Source organism: Argopecten irradians, chromosome 15 (genome assembly GCF_041381155.1).
Source record: "Argopecten irradians isolate NY chromosome 15, Ai_NY, whole genome shotgun sequence".
NCBI lineage: Eukaryota > Metazoa > Mollusca > Bivalvia > Pectinida > Pectinidae > Argopecten > Argopecten irradians.
Window position 1 is genome coordinate 771,345 of NC_091148.1, and position 21,694 is coordinate 793,038.

Genomic DNA, 21,694 nt, shown 5'->3' on the forward strand with positions numbered 1-21,694 from the left:
ACTTGTCTTTTTACCTTCGGTTACACGATTATGTGTTTGTTAAGCTGACCCTGTAATCTCCTTTATCCTATGGATGAATGTTTGGTCAACTTGTCTTTTTATCAGTCCATATATGACTATGTGTTATGTTTTTATGTTGATGAAGCTGACTATGCTATTTGATGTAGCAGTTGTTGTTGGATGTCAGGCATCAGCTCATTTAAATCAGGGCCTGACTGCCCAGGACTGCCAGTGTCCACCATACTGGTCAATAAGGTGTGTGGGTGGAATATTAGATTGTCAAGGAAATGGTTTAATGACAACAGGGATAGAATGTTAGTGTATGTATGGGTACAGATACAACAGCTAGGGTATTTATTTTAAGTGATATTTATACATTTTTTTTATTTATGTATTTTCAATTTGAAATTTTGTGTAACAATGTTCAACTGTTTAGTTTCATTAAAACAAATGATGATTTTGTATAGTTAAGATTTTTAACTCTAAATAGATCAAGCAATGTGCTTATATTTATATTGTCCAGCTGTGGTCATTTTCTATATTCTGTAGTAAGGGTCAGGTGGTTGCATGTGTGTAGCTATAAAGCTATACATTATAGGTGTTTCTGAGCTCTCCTAATTATGTAAGTAATGTCTATATAAGATTTAATACCTGAAAGACACAGAAGCTTTTGTGTCCTTATATGCTCAGTTATAACCATAACAATGACGTTAAGCCCCATCAATCAATCAATCAATCAATCAATCAAAGGCTCCCAAAATTTGCACAACTCCCTCACCCTTGACTGGCCACCAGTCTCTAGAATATTGAAAAAAAGTCACCAAAAATTTGGCTTGATTATTTTTGTCTCTACTGCATGTCTGATCCTAATTAAGTTTCAAACTAGTGAAGAACTTGCTGAGAAAGTCTTATTAACACCTTAGGGTTTGGGGTCCTGTCCACCCTTGCCCCTGTGAGAAAGTCTAACATTCTGGGTTCTGTCCCCAGGCTGAGACTTTTTATTGGTTGTCTGTATAAGGTGACAGGGTCACGGATGTGCTTGTTGGCATGCATCAGTGGGATAAAGCACTATTACTTAAACAAATAAAAAGATAACAGCTATTTAATATGTTTAATTATACCTCTCTGAATGACCTTAAATGGTGATGTTTAAGCAGTAAATTGGGCCAGCAGCTAAAACTATTAGGTATACAGGCACAGTTAGTTGAACTATTTATTTTTCAATAAAAACAGTATAGATATGCTATGCTTGAGTGGAGTTTAAAAAATGTTTTTTAGATTATGCTGAATGAAGTAACCCACTTTACACCTGTGGTAAGTCATTGACTAATGGGATAATTTACTAGGAAATGTGGTAAAATTTCATGCTTAACTTGAGTTAAGAAATATGTATTGTAAAATATATCCTTGAAGCTAGGGTTTTCCTTCAGCCCGCGGTAAACTTTATATTCATTTCACACGTTGACATTTGTATGTCTATATAACTGTGAATCAGATTTCTTTATTTTGGACTTAGTTCACTTTTGATATTATATGGCTGTCATTAAAAAGAACTTTGACCCCAAACTAATGTGAAAACGTACATTTGAAAACAAAATTAGCCATTTTTTATAGATTTGTATACACATTTATTTTTAAGAGTAAATTTGAGTGAACTTGCTTCCTCATGGAATGAAATGTTCTTTTCTTCAAGGGTCTCCTTGAACAACTTTAAATACTTACAGGGAAAAAATATATTGTAGCTGAAAGATGGTCCACCACCAACAGCATAAATGACACCCATCATTTAAACAATAACTGATATTTCATTGTAATATCTGTCTCACTAACATGGAATATTTATTGTACAATAATTTATTTTGTTTTTAATTCATGTGCAAACAGTACCTCATCCCTCCATATATTGGACATAACTTTTTGTAACTGAAAAAAAAAATACTACTTTGACTGCCCCTGCTTTTGACTGAGAATGAATACCATTTGTCAGAAGTGGAGCATATCTTTGAAAATGGGAGAGCTAAATAAGACAAAAGTTAACAGAAATAGCAGAGAACTAAAAACAAAAGCTGTCATTAAAATTACCAGCTAGTCCACCAATGAAACACATAATGAGGTGATTTTAGACTAATTAGAATATTTGTGATATTGATTCTTAAATTAATTAGTCACAACACCTGTTATCTGGACAATGTCTGAAGTCAGGATATCTGATGATTGTGTATTATTCAGACTTGCACAAGACAGAAAATATATAAAGTCAGTTAACCTAGTGTATCATACTAAACACAATGCATCAATCTACACTACGATTAGTTTTAATTTATTATTAGGCCAACATCCCATTAGGGTCATGTAAGGACGTGTCAGGTTTGTCGGTGCAGGAAAGTCAGAGTACCTGGAGAAAAACAACTGACTTGGCAACTGCCCCACTTGGGATTCAAACTCGCAATCCGGAGGTGGAGGACTTGTGGTATTGTGATAATGTCAAATTATCTTAACCATTAGGTCACCGCGGCCCACTACAATAAGTCCATTATAACATTGACAGTTAGTATAATATTGTCAACTTAGCGTATTGTTATATGTCATTGTGTTGTAATGTCAATCTAAGTTTGATACTTGGTAATTTTCCTGTCTGTACCACAATGAGTGAGATGTTCACTGGATATTTTCAATCTAAGCTGGATAATAAATCATCTTCATTAGTATGGTTCAGTAAGATTGTACTATAAAATGTCACATTTTAATATGTGACTTATATATAATGGAAGGACAAACTCAAACTTTTGTGTACATTAATTGTTGTCATAATATTTTTCTCTTTTGGTCAAAATTGAGAAAATATTGACCTACAAAAATAACTGAGGTATTTATTGCTCCTTTGAGCCTAATTTCTGTGTTTGCAGCCCCCACAGTGAATGAAGTGTAGATTCTGACACCTGATTGAGATAGTACATCCCTGGGGTGACCAGTCAGTATTCTCTGTATATAAAATTCATGTGGTCTGCACTACTGGGTGTTGTTAATTGAATATTAAATACATATGGAGCGGGCAGTGATTTCTGACTGACATATAGATCACCTGTTACATACAAACAAAGCTATTGTGTGAAGTACTGCTTGCAATCAAGACTTCCAGATAAAACTATCAGACAATGATTTACATTGTAATTCCAGATTTAAGTGTATTTTATTAATTCAGTGATTTTGATGGGAGTCACTGTCCATACATCATTGTATTAGGCACCACTTACTAACAAACTGACAATGTTATAAACATTTGTGTTGAGATCAAAAATCTAATGGTTTGTAGGTGACCCCAATGTACAGCCAACCATCATTGATTATTGGGCTCCTCCTTTGAGAAATCTGTGTATTGGGTACCACACTGTGATGATTGAGCTCCTCCTTTGAGATATCTGTGTATTGGGTACCACACAGTGATTATTGAGCTCCACCTTTGAGATATCTGTGTATTGGGTACCACACATTGATTATTGAACTCCTCCTTTGAGATATCTGTGTATTGGGTACCACACATTGATTATTGAGCTCCTCCTTTGAGATATCTGTGTATTGGGTACCACACAGTGATTATTGCGCTCCTCCTTTGAGATATCTGTGTATTGTGTGCCACACAGTGATTATTGAGCTCCTCCTTTGAGATATCTGTGTATTGGGTACCACACAGTGATTATTGCGCTCCTCCTTTGAGATATCTGTGTATTGTGTGCCACACAGTGATTATTGAGCTCCTCCTTTGAGATATTTTTGTATTGGGTACCACACAGTGATGATTGGGCTCCTCCTTTGAGATATCTCTATATTGAGTACCACACAGTGATAATTGAACTTCTCCTTTGAGATATCTGTGTATTGAACTCTTCCTTTGAGATATCTGTGTATTGGGTACCACACAGTGATAATTTAGCTCCTCCTTTGAGATATCTGTATTGGGTACCACACAATGATTATTGAGCTCCTTTGAGATATCTGTATTGAGTACCACGCATTGATAATTGAACTTCTCCTTTGAGATATCTGTGTATTGGGTACCACACATTGATTATTGAGCTCCTCCTTTGAGATATCTGTATTGGGTACCACACAATGATTATTGAGCTCCTTTGAGATATCTGTATTGAGTACCACGCATTGATAATTGAACTTCTCCTTTGAGATATCTGTGTATTGGGTACCACACATTGATTATTGAGCTCCTCCTTTGAGATATCTGTGTATTGGGTACCACACATTGATTATTGCGCTCCTCCTTTGAGATATCTGTGTATTGGGTACCACACAGTGATTATTGAGCTCCTCCTTTGAGATATCTGTGTATTAGGTACCACACATTGATTATTAGCTCCTTCTTTGAGATATCTGTGTATTGGGTACCACACTGTGATTATTGAGCTCCTCCTTTGAGATATCTGTGTATTGGGTATTATTAGCTCCTTCTTTGAGATATCTGTGTATTGGGTACCACACATTGATTATTGAACTCTTCCTTTGAGATATCTGTGTATTGGGTACCACACCGTGATAATTGAGCTCCTCCTTTGAGATATCTGTGTATTAGGTACCACAGAGTGGTTGTGTATTGTAAACACCTCACATGTGTTAGCTGTTGTAGTATTGTGAGCAGACACACATCAGCACACACCTACACCAAATCACATGTGTTCAATAACCTCAGCCATGGAAGATGAAATGTCTGACAGGATCTTTAAATACCTCAGTGAAAGGATTTTATCTCTGTAATCTGTCCCTTACATCACCATGTAGTGGGTCAGCGTGACATTCCAGTATAGATATATATATATATATAGAAAATATGGATACCCTTTTCTGAGGTGGTAAGTCGTTTGCTTATTGATGTATTGAGCTCACACGCTATTAATGATTTCATGTTGGGTTTTTTTTTTATTTTGAACGTTCAGCCATTAAACAGATAATATATAGCTCTATACCTCTATATAGCTATGTGGCTTTCAAAAAGATCATGTAGTTGCTTAAGTCAGTGTTCAATTAATAGCTACATCTATACAAAAATAATGATCACATTGCTGTCTGGTGATTTTATCTAATGGGTGGGTTTTAAGTATAAGAAATACTTCAGTGATCAATTATGTTTTCCATTATTGGGTCATAGGCGACAGTACTAAGTTAACTGTATGTAAGCTAACTATATTAACTGCAAGCTATTATACATAGCTTCTACCATAATAGCTAAATCATAGTCCCGATCTTCAGATCATTCTTTGAAGATAGTCCCAGGTTAATTAAAAGTTTAATGACACCAATATTTGATAGATCTGAATGTGTATAGAGTTATCTCCCCTTCCTAGTATAAAGTCATGCATAAGAGTATGGAGGCCCAATTTAAGGTGTCCAAGTCAATTAAGGCTCAGTTAAATTTCCTGGTATATCCAGCACAAGGATGTTAAGCCACGCCAATCAAGCAAGTTCAAATAAGTATGCAAGAAACTGTATTTAATGATTGCTAATTGATGAAGGTCCCAGCCCCGATTTCTTGAAACAAAATTGACAACTGAATTAAGTCAAAACATATGGGGTTTTTTTTTATGTTAATAATTTTTGTTTTGACTTCAGTTTGTTTCAAGAAATCGGTGCCAGCTGATTCGGGGCTCTACTGGTAGAAATTGATATGATAATATATTTATAAATGCAATATTGAGAAGCCTTGAGCAATATTTAAGTTTTTTTATGATATATACACTTTAGATAATCTTCAGTTCGTATAAGCTATTTAGGTTGTTTTGTATAAGTGGTCCCCTTGAGCACTATCATAATAGCACACCCTATACAAACGTATTTGTATTATATTCCAACGGTCTTTGCTGTATTATACATGGTGTTTAAGCTACGTCGTATCCCATGCATAAGTCTGTACTTATTTGTATAGCTGTGCAGCCTTGGGTGATATTACACGCCCTAAAAATATTCTGTTAATTCAGATCTATATTTGGATATTGCTTTTGTTTTATTTTGATGACGATGAGAGTTTTGAAATTGGACCTCTGGCATATTTACTGAATGTAAGTTAATTAGGCCAGTTCACAAGTACAGTGTATTGTATGCACATATGTGTCTGTAAATATAAACTTATCATTGATTTTAATGATCAAATGATATGGTAATAAACATGTTTATAGTTAATTCAACGTAGACCTCCATATCTACGTATTCAAAAATATAAGAGAACTTTGTAGTGTCTGGGAGGATATACTAAATTACCCTATATTCCTCAGACTACATGTAGATGTGATTATGTAGGGCTAATTATGATTTTATCAAAGCCATTCAAGTACTGCAGGGTTATATATCATATAAACATGTACATAAAGGACATTTTCATAAAGCCACGACAATTTGATTGTGCAATTTTGTATAGTTTGATTATTTATACTAATAGTCTCCCAGTGAAATCTCTGACTCTCTTATCGTAACTTGTGTCCCTTTATAATCCCTTGTTGTCTGTCAAAAATACCTCCGCTGTGAATTTTACACCTCCTGAAATAACTAGAGGGTCATCTTGATAATAAAACCAACATATTGAAGAATAAAATTGTTTGAGTATAATACCTCTAGCATGCATGCTTATGATTTCTCAGCGAAGGGGAGCATTATCACTGATATTTTTTGTACCATATTTAATCTTATAATGGTGACCCTCAAGTTATTCAGTATAGATAGTTTAAAGATCAATTTTGCAAATTTATTCACATTTTCATCAAGAGTAATGATGACGAAAGTAAGGCTGGTGCTTTATTATGACCAAATTTGAGCTACTCTTTTACATAAAAAGATATCCAAAAAAATCCAATTAAACCAATTATTCATATTTTCTATATGTGCTATAGGTACAGGAGTGCTATAACAGGGTATTTAGCTGACTAAACTCATATAAAGATTAAAATTACAGGAGGTCAATGTAAAAAAGTTTATTGGAGATTGGAGTAACATTGTTATGAATTAAGAAAGGGTATGTTTTGTACATAGCAGGCCATGTTTTGATATGTATTGCAGGCCCTGAAATAAAATCTTACGAAGTTTTATTAGAGTAACGTTGGTATGTACATGTGTTTTATTAGAGTTACGTTGGTATGTACATGTGTTTTATTAGAGTTACGTTGGTATGTACATGTGTTTTATTAGAGTAACGTTTTATTAGAGTTACGTTGGTATGTACATGTGTTTTATTAGAGTTACGTTGGTATGTACATGTGTTTTATTAGAGTTACGTTGGTATGTACATGTGTTTTATTAGAGTTACGTTGGTATGTACATGTGTTTTATTAGAGTAACGTTGGTATGTACATGTGTTTTATTAGAATTACGTTGGTATGTACATGTGTTTTATTAGAGTTACGTTGGTATGTACATGTGTTTTATTAGAGAGTTGTATGTACATGTGTTTTATTAGAGTACATGTGTTTTATTAGAGTACGTTGGTATGTACATGTGTTTTATTAGAGTTACGTTGGTATGTACATGTGTTTTATTAGAGTTACGTTGGTATGTACATGTGTTTTATTAGAGTTACGTTGGTATGTACATGTGTTTTATTAGAGTTACGTTGGTATGTACATGTGTTTTATTAGAGTTACGTTGGTATGTACATGTGTTTTATTAGAGTAACGTTGGTATGTACATGTGTTTTATTAGAGTTACGTTGGTATGTACATGTGTTTTATTAGAGTTACGTTGGTATGTACATGTGTTTTATTAGAGTAACGTTGGTATGTACATGTGTTTTATTAGAGTAACGTTGGTATGTACATGTGTTTTATTAGAGTTACGTTGGTATGTACATGTGTTTTATTAGAGTGTGTTTTATTAGAGTAACGTTGGTATGTACATGTGTTTTATTAGAGTAACGTTGGTATGTACATGTGTTTTATTAGAGTTACGTTGGTATGTACATGTGTTTTATTAGAGTAACGTTGGTATGTACATGTGTTTTATTAGAGTAACGTTGGTATGTACATGTGTTTTATTAGAGTAACGTTGGTATGTACATGTGTTTTATTAGAGTAACGTTTTATTAGAGTTACGTTGGTATGTACATGTGTTTTATTAGAGTTACGTTGGTATGTACATGTGTTTTATTAGAGTTACGTTGGTATGTACATGTGTTTTATTAGAGTAACGTTGGTATGTACATGTGTTTTATTAGAGTTACGTTGGTATGTACATGTGTTTTATTAGAGTATACGTTGGTATGTACATGTGTTTTATTAGAGTAACGTTGGTATGTACATGTGTTTTATTAGAGTTACGTTGGTATGTACATGTGTTTTATTAGAGTACGTTGGTATGTACATGTATGTACATTGTTTTATTAGAGTAACGTTGGTATGTACAGTTTTTAGTGTGGTTGTACATGTTTTTAAGTAGAGTTACATGGTTGTTTATTACAGTGTTTATTAGTACGTTGGTATGTACATGTGTTTTATTAGTGTGTAACTGTTTTTATTAGAGTTACATGTGTTTTTTATTGTGTTTTATGTTTTATTTAGAGTTACGTTGGTATGTACATGTGTTTTATTAGAGTTACGTTGGTATGTACATGTGTTTTTTTAGAGTACGTTTTAGAGTTACGTTGGTATGTACATGTGTTTTATTAGAGTTACGTTGGTATGTACATGTGTTTTATTAGAGTAACGTTGGTATGTACATGTGTTTTATTAGAGTTACGTTGGTATGTACATGTGTTTTATTAGAGTTACGTTGGTATGTACATGTGTTTTATTAGAGTAACGTTGGTATGTACATGTGTTTTATTAGAGTAACGTTGGTATGTACATGTGTTTTATTAGAGTAACGTTGGTATGTACATGTGTTTTATTAGAGTAATGTTGGTATGTACATGTGTATGATAAAAGCTCTTTGGTGTAGCAGCTGGTACAGATATCCCACATTGTTCCACCATGTACAGGTTTGACCTGAAGATTTGTGTGTGACAGAAAGTCCTTCTCATACACAACTCTGTGGGAACTTCTGCTGGAGATGATACATTTACTGCTGAGACAGAGTCAAGGTTACCCTGAACTATGTATCATAACCTGAGTATAGTTACAAAATCAGATAAAAATATGAAAATTAGACTGATCATCAAAACCAGTTTGGTGCTTTTCTTACAATTTTTGGAGATTATAGATGACCAACATTTATGTATGCCCTGCTCCAATAATCAGCAAGATTACATAATCAGCAAAAAATATGAAAATTTTAGTGATCATTAAAATCAGTTTGGTGCTTTTCCCGAGGCTGTGGTGACTGGTTGGGCCACAAGCCTTCACCTCTGGGATACGAGTTCGAATCCCATGTGGGGCAGTTGCTAGGTACTGACTACTGGTTGGTTGTTTTTCTCCTGGTACTGGCTTTCCTCTACCCGCAAAGCTGGCATGTCCTTAAATGACCCTGGATTTTAACAGGATATTAAACTGATAAACTTAAGCTTTTCTTACAATGTTCAGAGATTGTAGCTATAGGTGGCAATTAATTTTATATGTCCAGCAAGATTACGTAATTAGCAAAAAATGCAAAGTTTAGTGATCGTCCGACCCAGTTTTGTGCTTTTCTTAACAATTTTTGTAGGTCGTAGGTTAAACTTTTTTGGATTTTCTATAAAAAACAGGTTCTGCCTTATATATGAAGTAGTTGTAAAGAACTTCATATTATAAACTCTGATTATACAATACACTGTAAAACACATTCTGTGGACATCAGGAGGAGATAATTTGTTATAAACATGATTTACTGCTTTGATTTCAGTGCACATTTGTATATAGGGTGTTTTGGATAAAAGTCCTGGTGTACAGTAAAAGATTGTCTCTATAACAAAACACTGACAATGGATTTATGGTTACAATGTTTTTGGTTTGTTGTTGGTCCATAGAGGTTCATTCCAACAGTGTTAACTGTAGTTACATTTTGATAAAATTAAAGTAGTCTTGAAATAATATGAAATACTGTAAGGGTAACTTCATTGGAAGTGGACCTTTGTCTGGCTTTTGACATTAGCTGTCATTGTTTGATACTGCAGTATTAAATTTCTCCAAATGGTATTTTATGATGACTAGTATATAGTCTTAGCCTTATATAGTGACCACTTCTGTATATAAAGACCACCTGATTATTAAGACCATCTTTTAAAGGTCCCGATTGGTCATTGATAACATAATTTGACCTGAGACCACCTGGCTATACAGACCACTTGGCTATACAGACCACCTGGCTGTACAGACCACCTGTCTATACAGACCACTTGGCTATACAGACCACTTGGCTATACAGACCACCTGGCTATACAGACCACCTGGCTATACAGACCACCTGGCTATACAGACCACTTTTGGCTTTTCTATTGGGTAGACATTATGGACAGGTTTTACAGTATATAATCAGGGATTATTTAGATACATTTGGGGATAAATAAAGGCCCCTTCCTGGTAGAGAAATTTTACGGTATTTTCAAAATTTGATGTAAATATCTTCTGAAATAAAGAAAGATGAAATTAAGTATTTGTCCAAGGCCCCTGAAATTATTTAGTAAGAAAATCACTGATTATGCAGATTTAGTACAAATGTACACTTTGTAAAGACAAGACACAAGACAAGTTTACAGCTTGATGAGGCATACACATCCTCATGACACACTCAGTCTGATGACAGGAAGGAAGTTTGAAGGGCTCCAGGCTAAATGTGTGGTTTTCCTTCATTTATATAGGAACATAATGTCCAAGGTCCATCACCTGTCATTGTATTGACTGAAGCAATGGTGTATAGAGATATCTCAGGAATATTGTTGGTTATATTGAGTGCTGTGTTTATACTAAAGTAAGCCACTACCATATTTATTCTTACATATTACTTACATTTTAGCTGCATGAATTAATTTCTTTTCTTAAGATCTTAGCAAATAATAGTTTACCTGTTTTAATGAAATTTGTTTTATGAGAATTATAGCATGATATATTGCCCTAATGAGACTAATTCATTTACCATGAGATACCTGACAAGGTTTGTTCAAGATTATTGCTTCAATTGATGATGGAATGACGTTATATTATCCAACGCAAACGTGATTTCAGCGGGAATGTCACAAAGAGTCATGTTCCATCATCACTGGAGATACTTAAGTATTAGTCCCATTTAACAAAGTCACAAAAAAGCATACGAATAATGTGTTTAATAATTAAGAAAATAAAATATAACATGACATCTTTGTTGGAACCTGGACAACACCGCTAATTGGCTTACTACAAAGGTCATGCTTATATGACCCTGAACAAGAAGTTGTTAGATCTTGAATTAGAGTATGTCATATAGAGCATAGTAGTTGAGCGAAATTACAAGTTTTCTTTTTAACTAGATTGTGTCAAAATGTTGGCCTATGTAATTAAATTGTAACCAAACAGTCGAGGTCAACCATTGTGCCACAGAGACTGCAACTTGCACCATTGTGTGACCGTGTTTCACGGCATTTGGTTGTAGATATACAATTTACTTTCAATGATAAACGGCTACCATATATTAATCATTCTTTGGGTCATAAAGTTTAGATCAATATTCATATAAATGATGATCAGTGGGACTTATCAATCAAACTGGGTTTCCCATTACATCATAAACTGGACCAGAAAACCAGAAGAGGATTGGTCGGTGTTGAGTGAATCAGACAAATCATCATAGAGTAATCCTCTGATGATCTGTATATAAACAACCTGGGTAAATAGCATCTCCCCATCAATAAGCGTATTACAAGGATTCCAATTCTGTTTAAGTCTTCATTTGGTGGTAGGACTTATTATTATTCTCTCATGAATCAGCTTTGTTCTATGTTTATGATGGCTTTCTGTGAAGTCTTTCATCATTTGAAATTCTCTTTTATCAATTATTGATATAATAATCTAATAATTGAAAATGTTTGGATTTTAGAAACAATTTCTTCCATTAGACCTTTAAGGTCTGGGTATAGTCTTGAATATTGAAAAAGAAATCACTAAAATTTGGATTGATTATTTTTGTCTCTACTACATGTCTGATTCTAGATTCTAAGTTTTAAACTAGCTAGGGGGAGATAATCTAGTGCAGAACTCTGATGAGAAAGTCTTATCAACTACTTAGGGTCTGGTGGCCAATCTAAGATCTGTGTTGTGATTGGCTGTTGCCAACATTTTGCCCCTTGCCCTTGCCCTTGGATTGTAGATTTTGTTGCTGGCTGTTGCCAACATTTCCCCCTTTGCCCTTGCCAATGGATTTTAGATTTTGTTGTTGGCTGTTGCCAACATTTTCACCCCTTGCCCTTGGATTGTAGATTTTGTTGCTGGCTGTTGCCAACATTTCCCCCTTTGCCCTTGCCAATGGATTTTAGATTTTGTTGTTGGCTGTTGCCAACATTTTCACCCCTTGTCATTGGATTGTAGATTTTGTGGTTGGCTGTTGCCAACATTTCCCCTTGGCCTTGGATTATAGATTTTGTGGTTGGCTGTTGCCAACATTTCCCCCTTGGCCTTGCTATTGGATTGTAGATTTTGTTGTTGGCTGTTGCCAACATTTCCCCCTTGGCCTTGCTATTGGATTGTAGATTTTGTGGTTGGCTGTTGCCAACATTTCACCCTTGGCCTTGCCCTTGGATTGTAGATTTTGTGGTTGGCTGTTGCCAACATTTCACCCTTGGCCTTGCTATTGGATTGTAGATTTTGTGGTTGGCCGTTGCCAACATTTCCCCCTTGGCCTTGCTATTGGATTGTAGATTTTGTTGTTGGCTGTTGCCAACATTTCACCCTTGGCCTTGCCCTTGGATTGTAGATTTTGTTGTTGGCTGTTGCCAACATTTCACCCCTTGCCCTCCCTTGCCATTGGATTGTAGATTTTGTTGCTGGCTGTTGCCAACATTTCCCCCTTTGCCCTTGCCAATGGATTTTAGATTTTGTTGTTGGCTGTTGCCAACATTTTCACCCCTTGTCATTGGATTGTAGATTTTGTTGTTGGCTGTTGCCAGCATTTCACCCCTTGCCCTTGCCATGGGATTGTAGATTTTAAGGCTAATGTTTTACAACTAGCCTTTCCCCAGTCAGTTGGAAAGTATTTACTGTTTATACTATAGCCATGGACTTCTATAATACAGAATTGTAAGTGGGGCAGTTGCTCTTGCCAGTAGGTCTGTGAGGTTTTGTTAGGGAATCTGGCTTAGATTCCACTACCTAGCAAAACCTGTGATGGCCTTGAATGGCACCTAGAGGTATTAAAAGTAAGAGAATATAAACACAATAAGACAAGTTTCATGTGATTTGTGGAAGAATCATCCGCCTGGTATCTACATGTATAATGTTGTACTGATATACCATGTTGTGTTGTATAAGCTCGATCATCTTTAATCTAAATACCTAAATAACTAACCAACCATGAAAATTTCAAAGTAAACTCATTTAGTCTTAAAACTAGCAAAAGTTAATGGACATGTTTGGGAAAGATTGTGTTAAAACAAGACAAGAATAGAACTATTACACGCTTGACTGCTTCATTATCGTCACTGGACATGTCTGTCAATAATCTATAAATAGCTGATCTAGTTGTATGGTACAACCATTCATCTCTACCAACACAGAAGAGTTTGAACTGAATGGAGATCAATTACAGGCACAAAGGGTTATAAAAAGCATGCTTTATAAATCTAGTATAGTAGACAATGGGAATGGCTGTTTTGAGGAGATACATTACTGTATATTATGACTTAATTATTTACTGATGACGTGGGTAGTTTTGGAATAGTCGCTGAGCTCTTGATAAACATATATCAATACATTTACCGCATTTCTTTTAAATAATGCCCAGAGTAGCAACGGAATTTATCTCCAGCAACTGCAAAAAGAGTATATAATAAAACAAAACACATCTTCTTACTGATTTTTTTCAGAACTAAAAGGATTTCAAAATTGAAAAGTTAAAAAAACAAATATTGTATGTCGTTCAATTTTCATATCGTGTTGAAACTTAAGTGTCTTATTAACTTCTTCTGTATTTAGCTTATCACTCATGAAGAGAGATTTAGGATCTTCTAAACCAAAAACTAGACCAGTCCATTATAAAATGTCAGGGGTGAATGAGTTTGGACCACTTCAAGCTTGCTTAAAGCACAAATTGTCAACTTTGTGTAACAACCACTTGGAAAATTAAAGAAGATCTTCTTTTTCCCTTTTATGAAGGTCTATATTTATAGACTGGTTTAAACTCATTCACCCCCGGAGACTCATTTTGACCCTTCTAATTCAAAGGTTGAAACAGTTCATTATGAATTATCAGAGATGAAGGAGTTATAACCACCACCCTCCCCCTCCAGAAGTGACACTAACAGTAAAATGTGTTAAATGTTTTACAGATCTCATTATCACTTGTGACAAAGTGCCAGATGGAACGCTATCTACCAGTGTGAGTCCCAGCCATGTCGCCCATACTCAATCCAAGTCAAGCAGCTCCCTGCTGGGCTACCTACTGCCTCTGAGGAGCCGCAAGCAAACAAAAATGTAAGTTACCTCCCTTGGCTGAAAGTCACCAATAAGCAGATTATATCTTCCTTGTCTGTTTGAACAAAAACAAGTAAGAGTATGTTATCTCCCTTGATATGTATTATCTCCCTTTGCTGTAAATCACCAATCACAAAAAGAATAAATTATCTCCCTTGTCTGTATTACCTCCCTTGTGTATATATAAATCCTCCCTTGTCTGTAAATTACCAACAAACTAAATCATGAACTAGAAAGAGTTTATAATTAAGTTACCTGCTTTATTTATAAATTTGAAAACATATTCACCTTAATTTCAGAAAATTTAAAAAATAAGCAAATTCATATGACATTGTCCACCTTCTTCTTTATGAAGAAAGAAACTTCAGAATTTCTAGGTTATGGTATTCAAAAAATTTTGTCTTTGTTTTGAAATGAAAATTCACCTGTTTAGTATAAAAAAAATAATAATAACTTATTAATATAAATTCCAATTTTGTCACCGATGCACTGTGTGGCTTTGTACACTATTGATCAATCACATTTTGTACAATTAGAAATTAATGTTCATTGTGGCTTAAGTCTACAATGTATAAAGTACATCTCACAGTGAGATGATATGGGATACCATTGAATGGGTATTACAAGCTTTCTGCTTGGTTAATCAACTGAGTCTGAATCTACACAAGATCTACATCGATACGGTATTCCGAGCTGTATAATTAATAACACAGACAAAAATGTTTTATGTTATTTTACGAAAATCAATACTTCAAATGGGGCGTGTAATGATTATACTAATTAAATGTGCTCACCAGTAGATGTATGTATATGTACATTTGTATAGTTATCAATTCAAATGTAATTTAGATTCTTGTTAGGATTTCTTTTTTGCACACTTTGGCAAATTTGCAAAATTTTTCTTTTCTTTGAAATAAATTTATTTTCCATTTGATATTATTATGACTACATCATATGTAGCACAGCAAATGTCCATTAAATTAATTATAATGGCAATTAATGGAATCAGCACTATGTCATGTCCCATTTTTAGCACTCCTTAATAAATTAATTTCTGTTTGCCGGTTTGGAATGGTCCAGCTTCTAGATGCATGTGTTTACTGAACTTAATATGGCCAAGGTGGATCATTCTAGTGTTATAAATAGTGAACTTCTCATGCCAATCAAGATATAAGTTTCATATATAATCATTTATGTAGGAATATTTTACCCATATAAATGCCAGCTTAGAAATCTGAACATTAAAAATTGATGTCATTTTGTATAAGGTAGTCAGGAAAAAATGTAAATTTCAAAAACATTTTACCAATATCAATGCTAGGTTAGAATATTTTAATTGGAATAATTTGTACAAATAGAATAAATCAGTATGCAATGTAGAGTTATCTCCTTTTACACAAGAGCAGTTCGCATGGAATGTGTCATTCATTCGGCCATTAGAAAATTATCATAAACCATTTTACTTTCATGAGATTAATAGAAATTTCGAGTAATTCTAATAGAGAGCTTAAAGGCCAATGTAGATATTTTATGCAAATAATTGGAAAAATTTATATGCCTGAATGCACAATTGTGAGTAAGAGCTCTTGGTCACAAATTTATGAATTTGTAAAATATGTTGAATACACAAATATAAATTAATTAACTGTACATGTTTAATTAAAATCCAAAAATGAATGACAAATGTTGTATAAATCAGTAAATACCTACTTCTAAAAGAAGAGATTCCACTACATAAAGGATTTATCTGTATACATTTTAACTTAAAATATGAAAAAATTGTGATTTTAACTTCATGATGTCTTATTTTACTGATATTATTATTTTGTTACAATCTTAGCTATTGTGTAGTGTATGTTTAATTCTCCTTATTCTGTTCTTAACTCTTCTTTTTTCTATTGCTCACTGATTGTAATATACTAAGTATTTGTACCCAATACTATTATCAAACTTCAGGAATAAATTTTTAGTATAATTCCCAATATCATAATATACATATCGTTATTTACCATGATAGTTAGATCTTTGCTACTCAGACAAAATCGTATATCAAGTATGCTACTCGGACAAAATTATATATCATGTGATACTTTTGACAGATTTCTCAACTATATTGTGCTAAAAGGGAGTCAGATCTAAGTAAAAAAAAAAGTGTTTCCAATACCTTTAATCTTAAAATAAAAATGATGAATTTTGTTAGATAAAAATCACATTTTATAGTAGATCATTGAATCCAATTCAGATTTTATCAAGAAGTTCAGTTTAAGATGAATAAGTATTAGCTTTAAGTTATATTTTATTTTGCATTATGTTATATAAAAAAAGACAAAAAATGAAAAGATAAAATAAAAATAAATCAAAAGAGACCAACTTATATTAATGAGTGGAGTAAATTTGTTTATTGCAGAATTCTGTTTCAGGAATGCAGCATAGTTTGATGAAAAATAAAAACAAAAAACAAAAACGAAAAAAATTAATATCAATGATTTATTTCTAGTCATTCAAAAATTGTAATGTCGTCTCAGGGGAGACGATCCAGTTTCCCTTCAAGGTAACTATGGTAATGCTTTCAGTTTGATTTAGTCGCATAACCCTAGGCCAGATATGTGCTTCATTGTCTCACTGTCACTGTGTTGAATCTTTGAAAGCATGAACATCAGGTTTGCTTTATGCACACAAGAATATCCCCCTCCCCTTCCTTAATTACCTCTCCACCACCCTAGCCCTCTGACCCTTCCCTACCTCTCTCCCCCCCACCCCCACCCCCATTTCTGATAGCAGACACATCTTACAATGTGTATATCAGGTGTGCTGTGTTGATTACTTTTGTCTTGCAGTACTTTGTACTTTTACAGATAATATAGATTTTCCTGCGATATCCATAGTAACGTCTTCACCTAGATATTGGAAATAATCTAGGTATTGATCTATAGTAATCTTAATTAGCAATGAAAGCTAGCATATGACTTTCTGCTGCGAGGTAGATATTTAACACATACAAATTACATAATGAACATTAATTCCTAATTAAGTTCTTGCTTTTTAGTTAGCAGAGGGTAGTAAAATTCACTGCTTAAGTTCATTTACAAATCAATCTAGAAATTTACATGTAAACTAGATGTTTTTAGCTAGAGACAAATTTGGTTTAGATGATGTCCTGACATATTTCCATATGTGAGGGGGAAAAAAACAAGCAAAAAATCCCTAATATTCATTCCTGAGAATTCAGTGAACTATTTATCCCATCATTTGAATTGAAAGAGATAAAATGTGTCTTCAAGAATGAATGAGTGAAATTTATTTTAGAATCGAACCAAATATTAATTCATTCCTTGTTTTCAGTGGTATCCAAGTCAATTTAGTTTAGATACTTCATTAGTAATTTACATGGCTAAGAAAAAGAATATACTTTAAACGGATCTGTCTACTGTATATATGCTTCATATGTTATGCAGCTTTCATTAGTGTTGCAGAATTTTCTGTCTTCTATGCTTTTTCCATCAATAAGCTGTTGTTTACATCAGAAAAATTGTTTTTTAAACACAAACACTTTCAAGTTTCATGGTAATAAAAAACTATTTATTATGAAATAAGTCAATATTTTGATTTTTAATGAGTATAATTCTGTTGTAAATATCAAAACTTTTTTTATTTTTGTGTTTAAAGATTACCTTATAAAATAATATGTTTCAATCATAGACGCAAGTGTAACTAATATACAATTTCAATAGCTGCTTTCTTTCAGTTAAATTTTTTTTAGTTCTTTTCAATAAATTTTTTGGTTGCTGTGTTGTGGTTTATTTTGATGTTGAAATGGTACTGGTCAAGTACCTTTGCAATTGAGTCCATATTCTTAGATTTTAATACATCAAAATCTCAAAATATTAAAATGAAATTAAAATATTTTTTGGCTGTGCTAATTATCTGTTGGGTCGTGTAAATGTATAAAAACAGAAACAAAATGTTTTTGGTTTTATGGATTTGGTTTAACATCCCATTAACAGCCAGGGTCATTATTGGCCATTTAGAAGGTGGAGAAAAGCCAGAGTACCCAGAGAAAAAGTGCCAACTGCCACACTTGTGATTCTAACTCTTGACCCAGAGGTGGAGGCCTAGGTCTAGAAATATTTGTGAACACTCTGATTACAAAAAGTTTGGTAATAAGATTCATAGTTAAGTTGCCATTTGGTATGTCTTTTTTATGGAAATATAATAGCTAGATTAAAAAAAAAAGATTAGAGCATCATTGCATAGCTGGCCCCTCGTTTGTCCTTGTCTGCGTTTTGCTTCTTCCTGATGTTCATGCATTGCTCAAAGTATTCCGTCGCACTCTCATATCTAGTCATCTTCTCATATCTAGTCATTTCTTGTTTCTTCATTTGTTACCCAATTTCCTCTTGACAATCATAAATAAAATCCTGGTCATGAAATAATTCTTAAATCTTTCTTACTTCTGTATAATATCTTGGTTGTCAAGCCTTTCTTGGGAACAGAAGAAGAACTCAAGCTTGTGGCTTTCTGAAAATATGAAAGGGAGATAACTCTTTATTTCTAATATATTACTTCTGTACTCAGTAACTTAGGGAAAAACGGTTTGATTAAACTCATATGATGTGGGCAACTTCATTTATGTTTACTTCTACAAAGGGGAATTAACTTTGCTTATATTAATACTGTTTAGCCAGTAAGTTTTATGGGATAATATGTTGGCGTTTCCACAGGACACAAACATGTGAACCACAACAAGTGTTGGGTAATGATGGAGTCATCTATATGTCTAAAAGTCTGATCGTGAACATTTAAAAGCTGCTAATTCATAAATTTTTTGTAATATTTAAATTTTGTAAAAAATTTGCCTTGCATAAATAACTGGCTATGCAGTAGTGTCATACAAACACAGGGGAAATAACTCTTAATTCATAAAGCTTTGATTTACTTGTATCGGAATTATAACTTTAAATTCGAGTAACTTTACATCTAAAAGAGGTTAATAGCTATGAACTTAAGCTTTACTGATCATGTGATGGGATGTTCCAATACAAGGTTTTTGAGATCCCAAAACGATGTGGATAATGTACAATTTACAGTTGATTAGTTCCACCTTCCGGTGATTGTGACAGTACTTTTGATGTTGGTTTTGTAACATCATAATCAACAGAAGGTGGACTAATCGACGTTAAATAGTACTTTAACTATGTCGTTTTGGGATCACGAAACCCCCGTTATACTCATATGAAACCTGAGATTATGTCTTAACCTGTGTGAAGGGGCCATAACTGATTGGGGGCTTTCATTATATAACAGCTGTACTATAAACACTGAGTGACTATAAGATACTTCTGCGGAGGATTTGTTATGTTGTAAAATTGTATTTTTGAAGAAAATGTCAAGATCTTCAGAATTAAATTTGTTGATAATTATTTTCATTATTAGATTTGTTGAAAGATATTTTCATTATTAAATTTCATTTATTCTTTTATCTGGTTCATGTAATTAAAGAAAAATAATAATTGAAAATCAGTTGTGATTTAAAAGCATGAACCCTTCTGTACTTTGTGTGTGGTCTGTCCTATTGTATTTGTAGGGGTGTTTAGGAAGTGTGATAATTTCTGTCTGTCCTATTGTAATTGTAGGGGTGTAAGGAAGTGTGATAATTTCTGTCTGTCCTATTGTAATTGTAGGGGTGTAAGGAAGTGTGATAATTTCTGTCTGTCCTATTGTATTTGTAGGGGTGTAAGGAAGTGGGATAAATTCTTTCTGTCCTAATGTATTTGTAAGGGGTGTAAGGAAGTGTGATAATTTCTGTCTGTCCTATTGTAATTGTAGGGGTGTAAGGAACTTGGATAATTTCTGTCCTAATGTATTAAGGACTTTCCTAAACTATTTGGTTTGTACTGTTATAACTGACAGGGGTGTTATGGTCTGTCCTACTTTTAAATGGTGGTCAGCAGGGCTGTGGAAATAAAATTCTGTCCTGTTCATCTAATAATCATTTATTTGCAGATTGGTGAAAAAAATCTTTTCAAAGACAATTCCAGTAATATTCTAATATCGAATTTGAATATTGAATTAGATTTAGTATATGCACTGGTTTAGTGAATGAAGTAGAAGATTAGTGGATAAAATTTATAATATGATAGAGACTATAGTCTACGTAATAAAACATCATTACACATATAATATATATTATATATGTATATTTATGTACAGTCAATCTCTGATAATCTGGAAAAAAATCAATCTGGACAGTAATGCCAGAGAATTTTTTTTATTGACTTGGTGGTTTTGGCAAACATTTACAATCCAAATGGTTTGAGCCAAGGACACACATGTCCAGATTATCGAGGGTCCACTGTATGTAATTACGAAGCACCTTGGTCAACACTCTTAAACCATGCTTGTGCTTAGCTAAATTTTGTACTCTGAGATGCAGAAAGTATACACATGGCGTCTAGTCTGACATCTATAGATATTTTTAAAATATCAAAGAATATTGGATGATCTATATCAAAAGAGAACTTTAGAAATTTTTGATTATCTCCTAACTATCTTTTTTGTTTAGTTGAATTGAGATATTTAAAGCATAGTATTCATGTGTGTATATGATGAAATGGATATTTTGTATATTTCGCATATGAACAATTTTAGCTGTTAATTCAGATGCCTGTTATAAATGCTATGGAATACACTTATGAATTCTGTATTACATCTTTAAAGCACTATTCAAATTATTTATCATATTATTGACATGTTTATCAATCTATCAGACACTGACCAAATTGAATGTAATCTCTAGTTTAATTTCCAACTTGAATTGATCACATGAACTATTAACTTTCTGACCACCGAAAAAGAAAATTTGTAAAAATTTCAGTCTGTCAAATATTGGTGTATTGAAAAAGTTTTTGACTTTTGGTGTATTGAAGAACATGCCAATGGTATGATGATGAGATACATATCTCCACATACTACTAAAGCAGTTGGTCAAACTTTAGAAAAAAACCATTAACAATTTCTGCTCTGATTATAATGTCATAACATGACTTCACATTGGTATGTACAAAAAAACACCTTTTTAATCAACACCCTGTTAAAATGATTAAGTAACCCACACTTGATTTTTACTTCACTTTTAT

At 33.4% G+C, this 21,694-nt stretch overlaps 1 protein-coding gene across 20 annotated transcripts in view; it reads left to right on the forward strand.

The window, feature by feature from the left end:
* LOC138308967 (transmembrane and coiled-coil domains protein 2-like) overlaps positions 1-21,694 on the forward strand; it is a 72,977-nt gene that overhangs the window by 31,574 nt on the left and 19,709 nt on the right. For 17 of the 20 annotated variants that reach the window (XM_069250047.1, XM_069250048.1, XM_069250030.1 and 14 more), the window contains 2 exons: positions 14,414-14,558; positions 17,056-17,109. In XM_069250047.1, the coding sequence (XP_069106148.1) occupies positions 17,072-17,109 (38 nt within the window). In that variant the 5' untranslated portion in view covers positions 14,414-14,558; positions 17,056-17,071. Of the gene's footprint in view, positions 1-4,666; positions 4,860-10,750; positions 10,870-14,413; positions 14,559-17,055; positions 17,110-21,694 lie in introns of those variants that run through there. The other 3 variants (XM_069250051.1, XM_069250050.1, XM_069250036.1) reach the window with 3 other exon arrangements.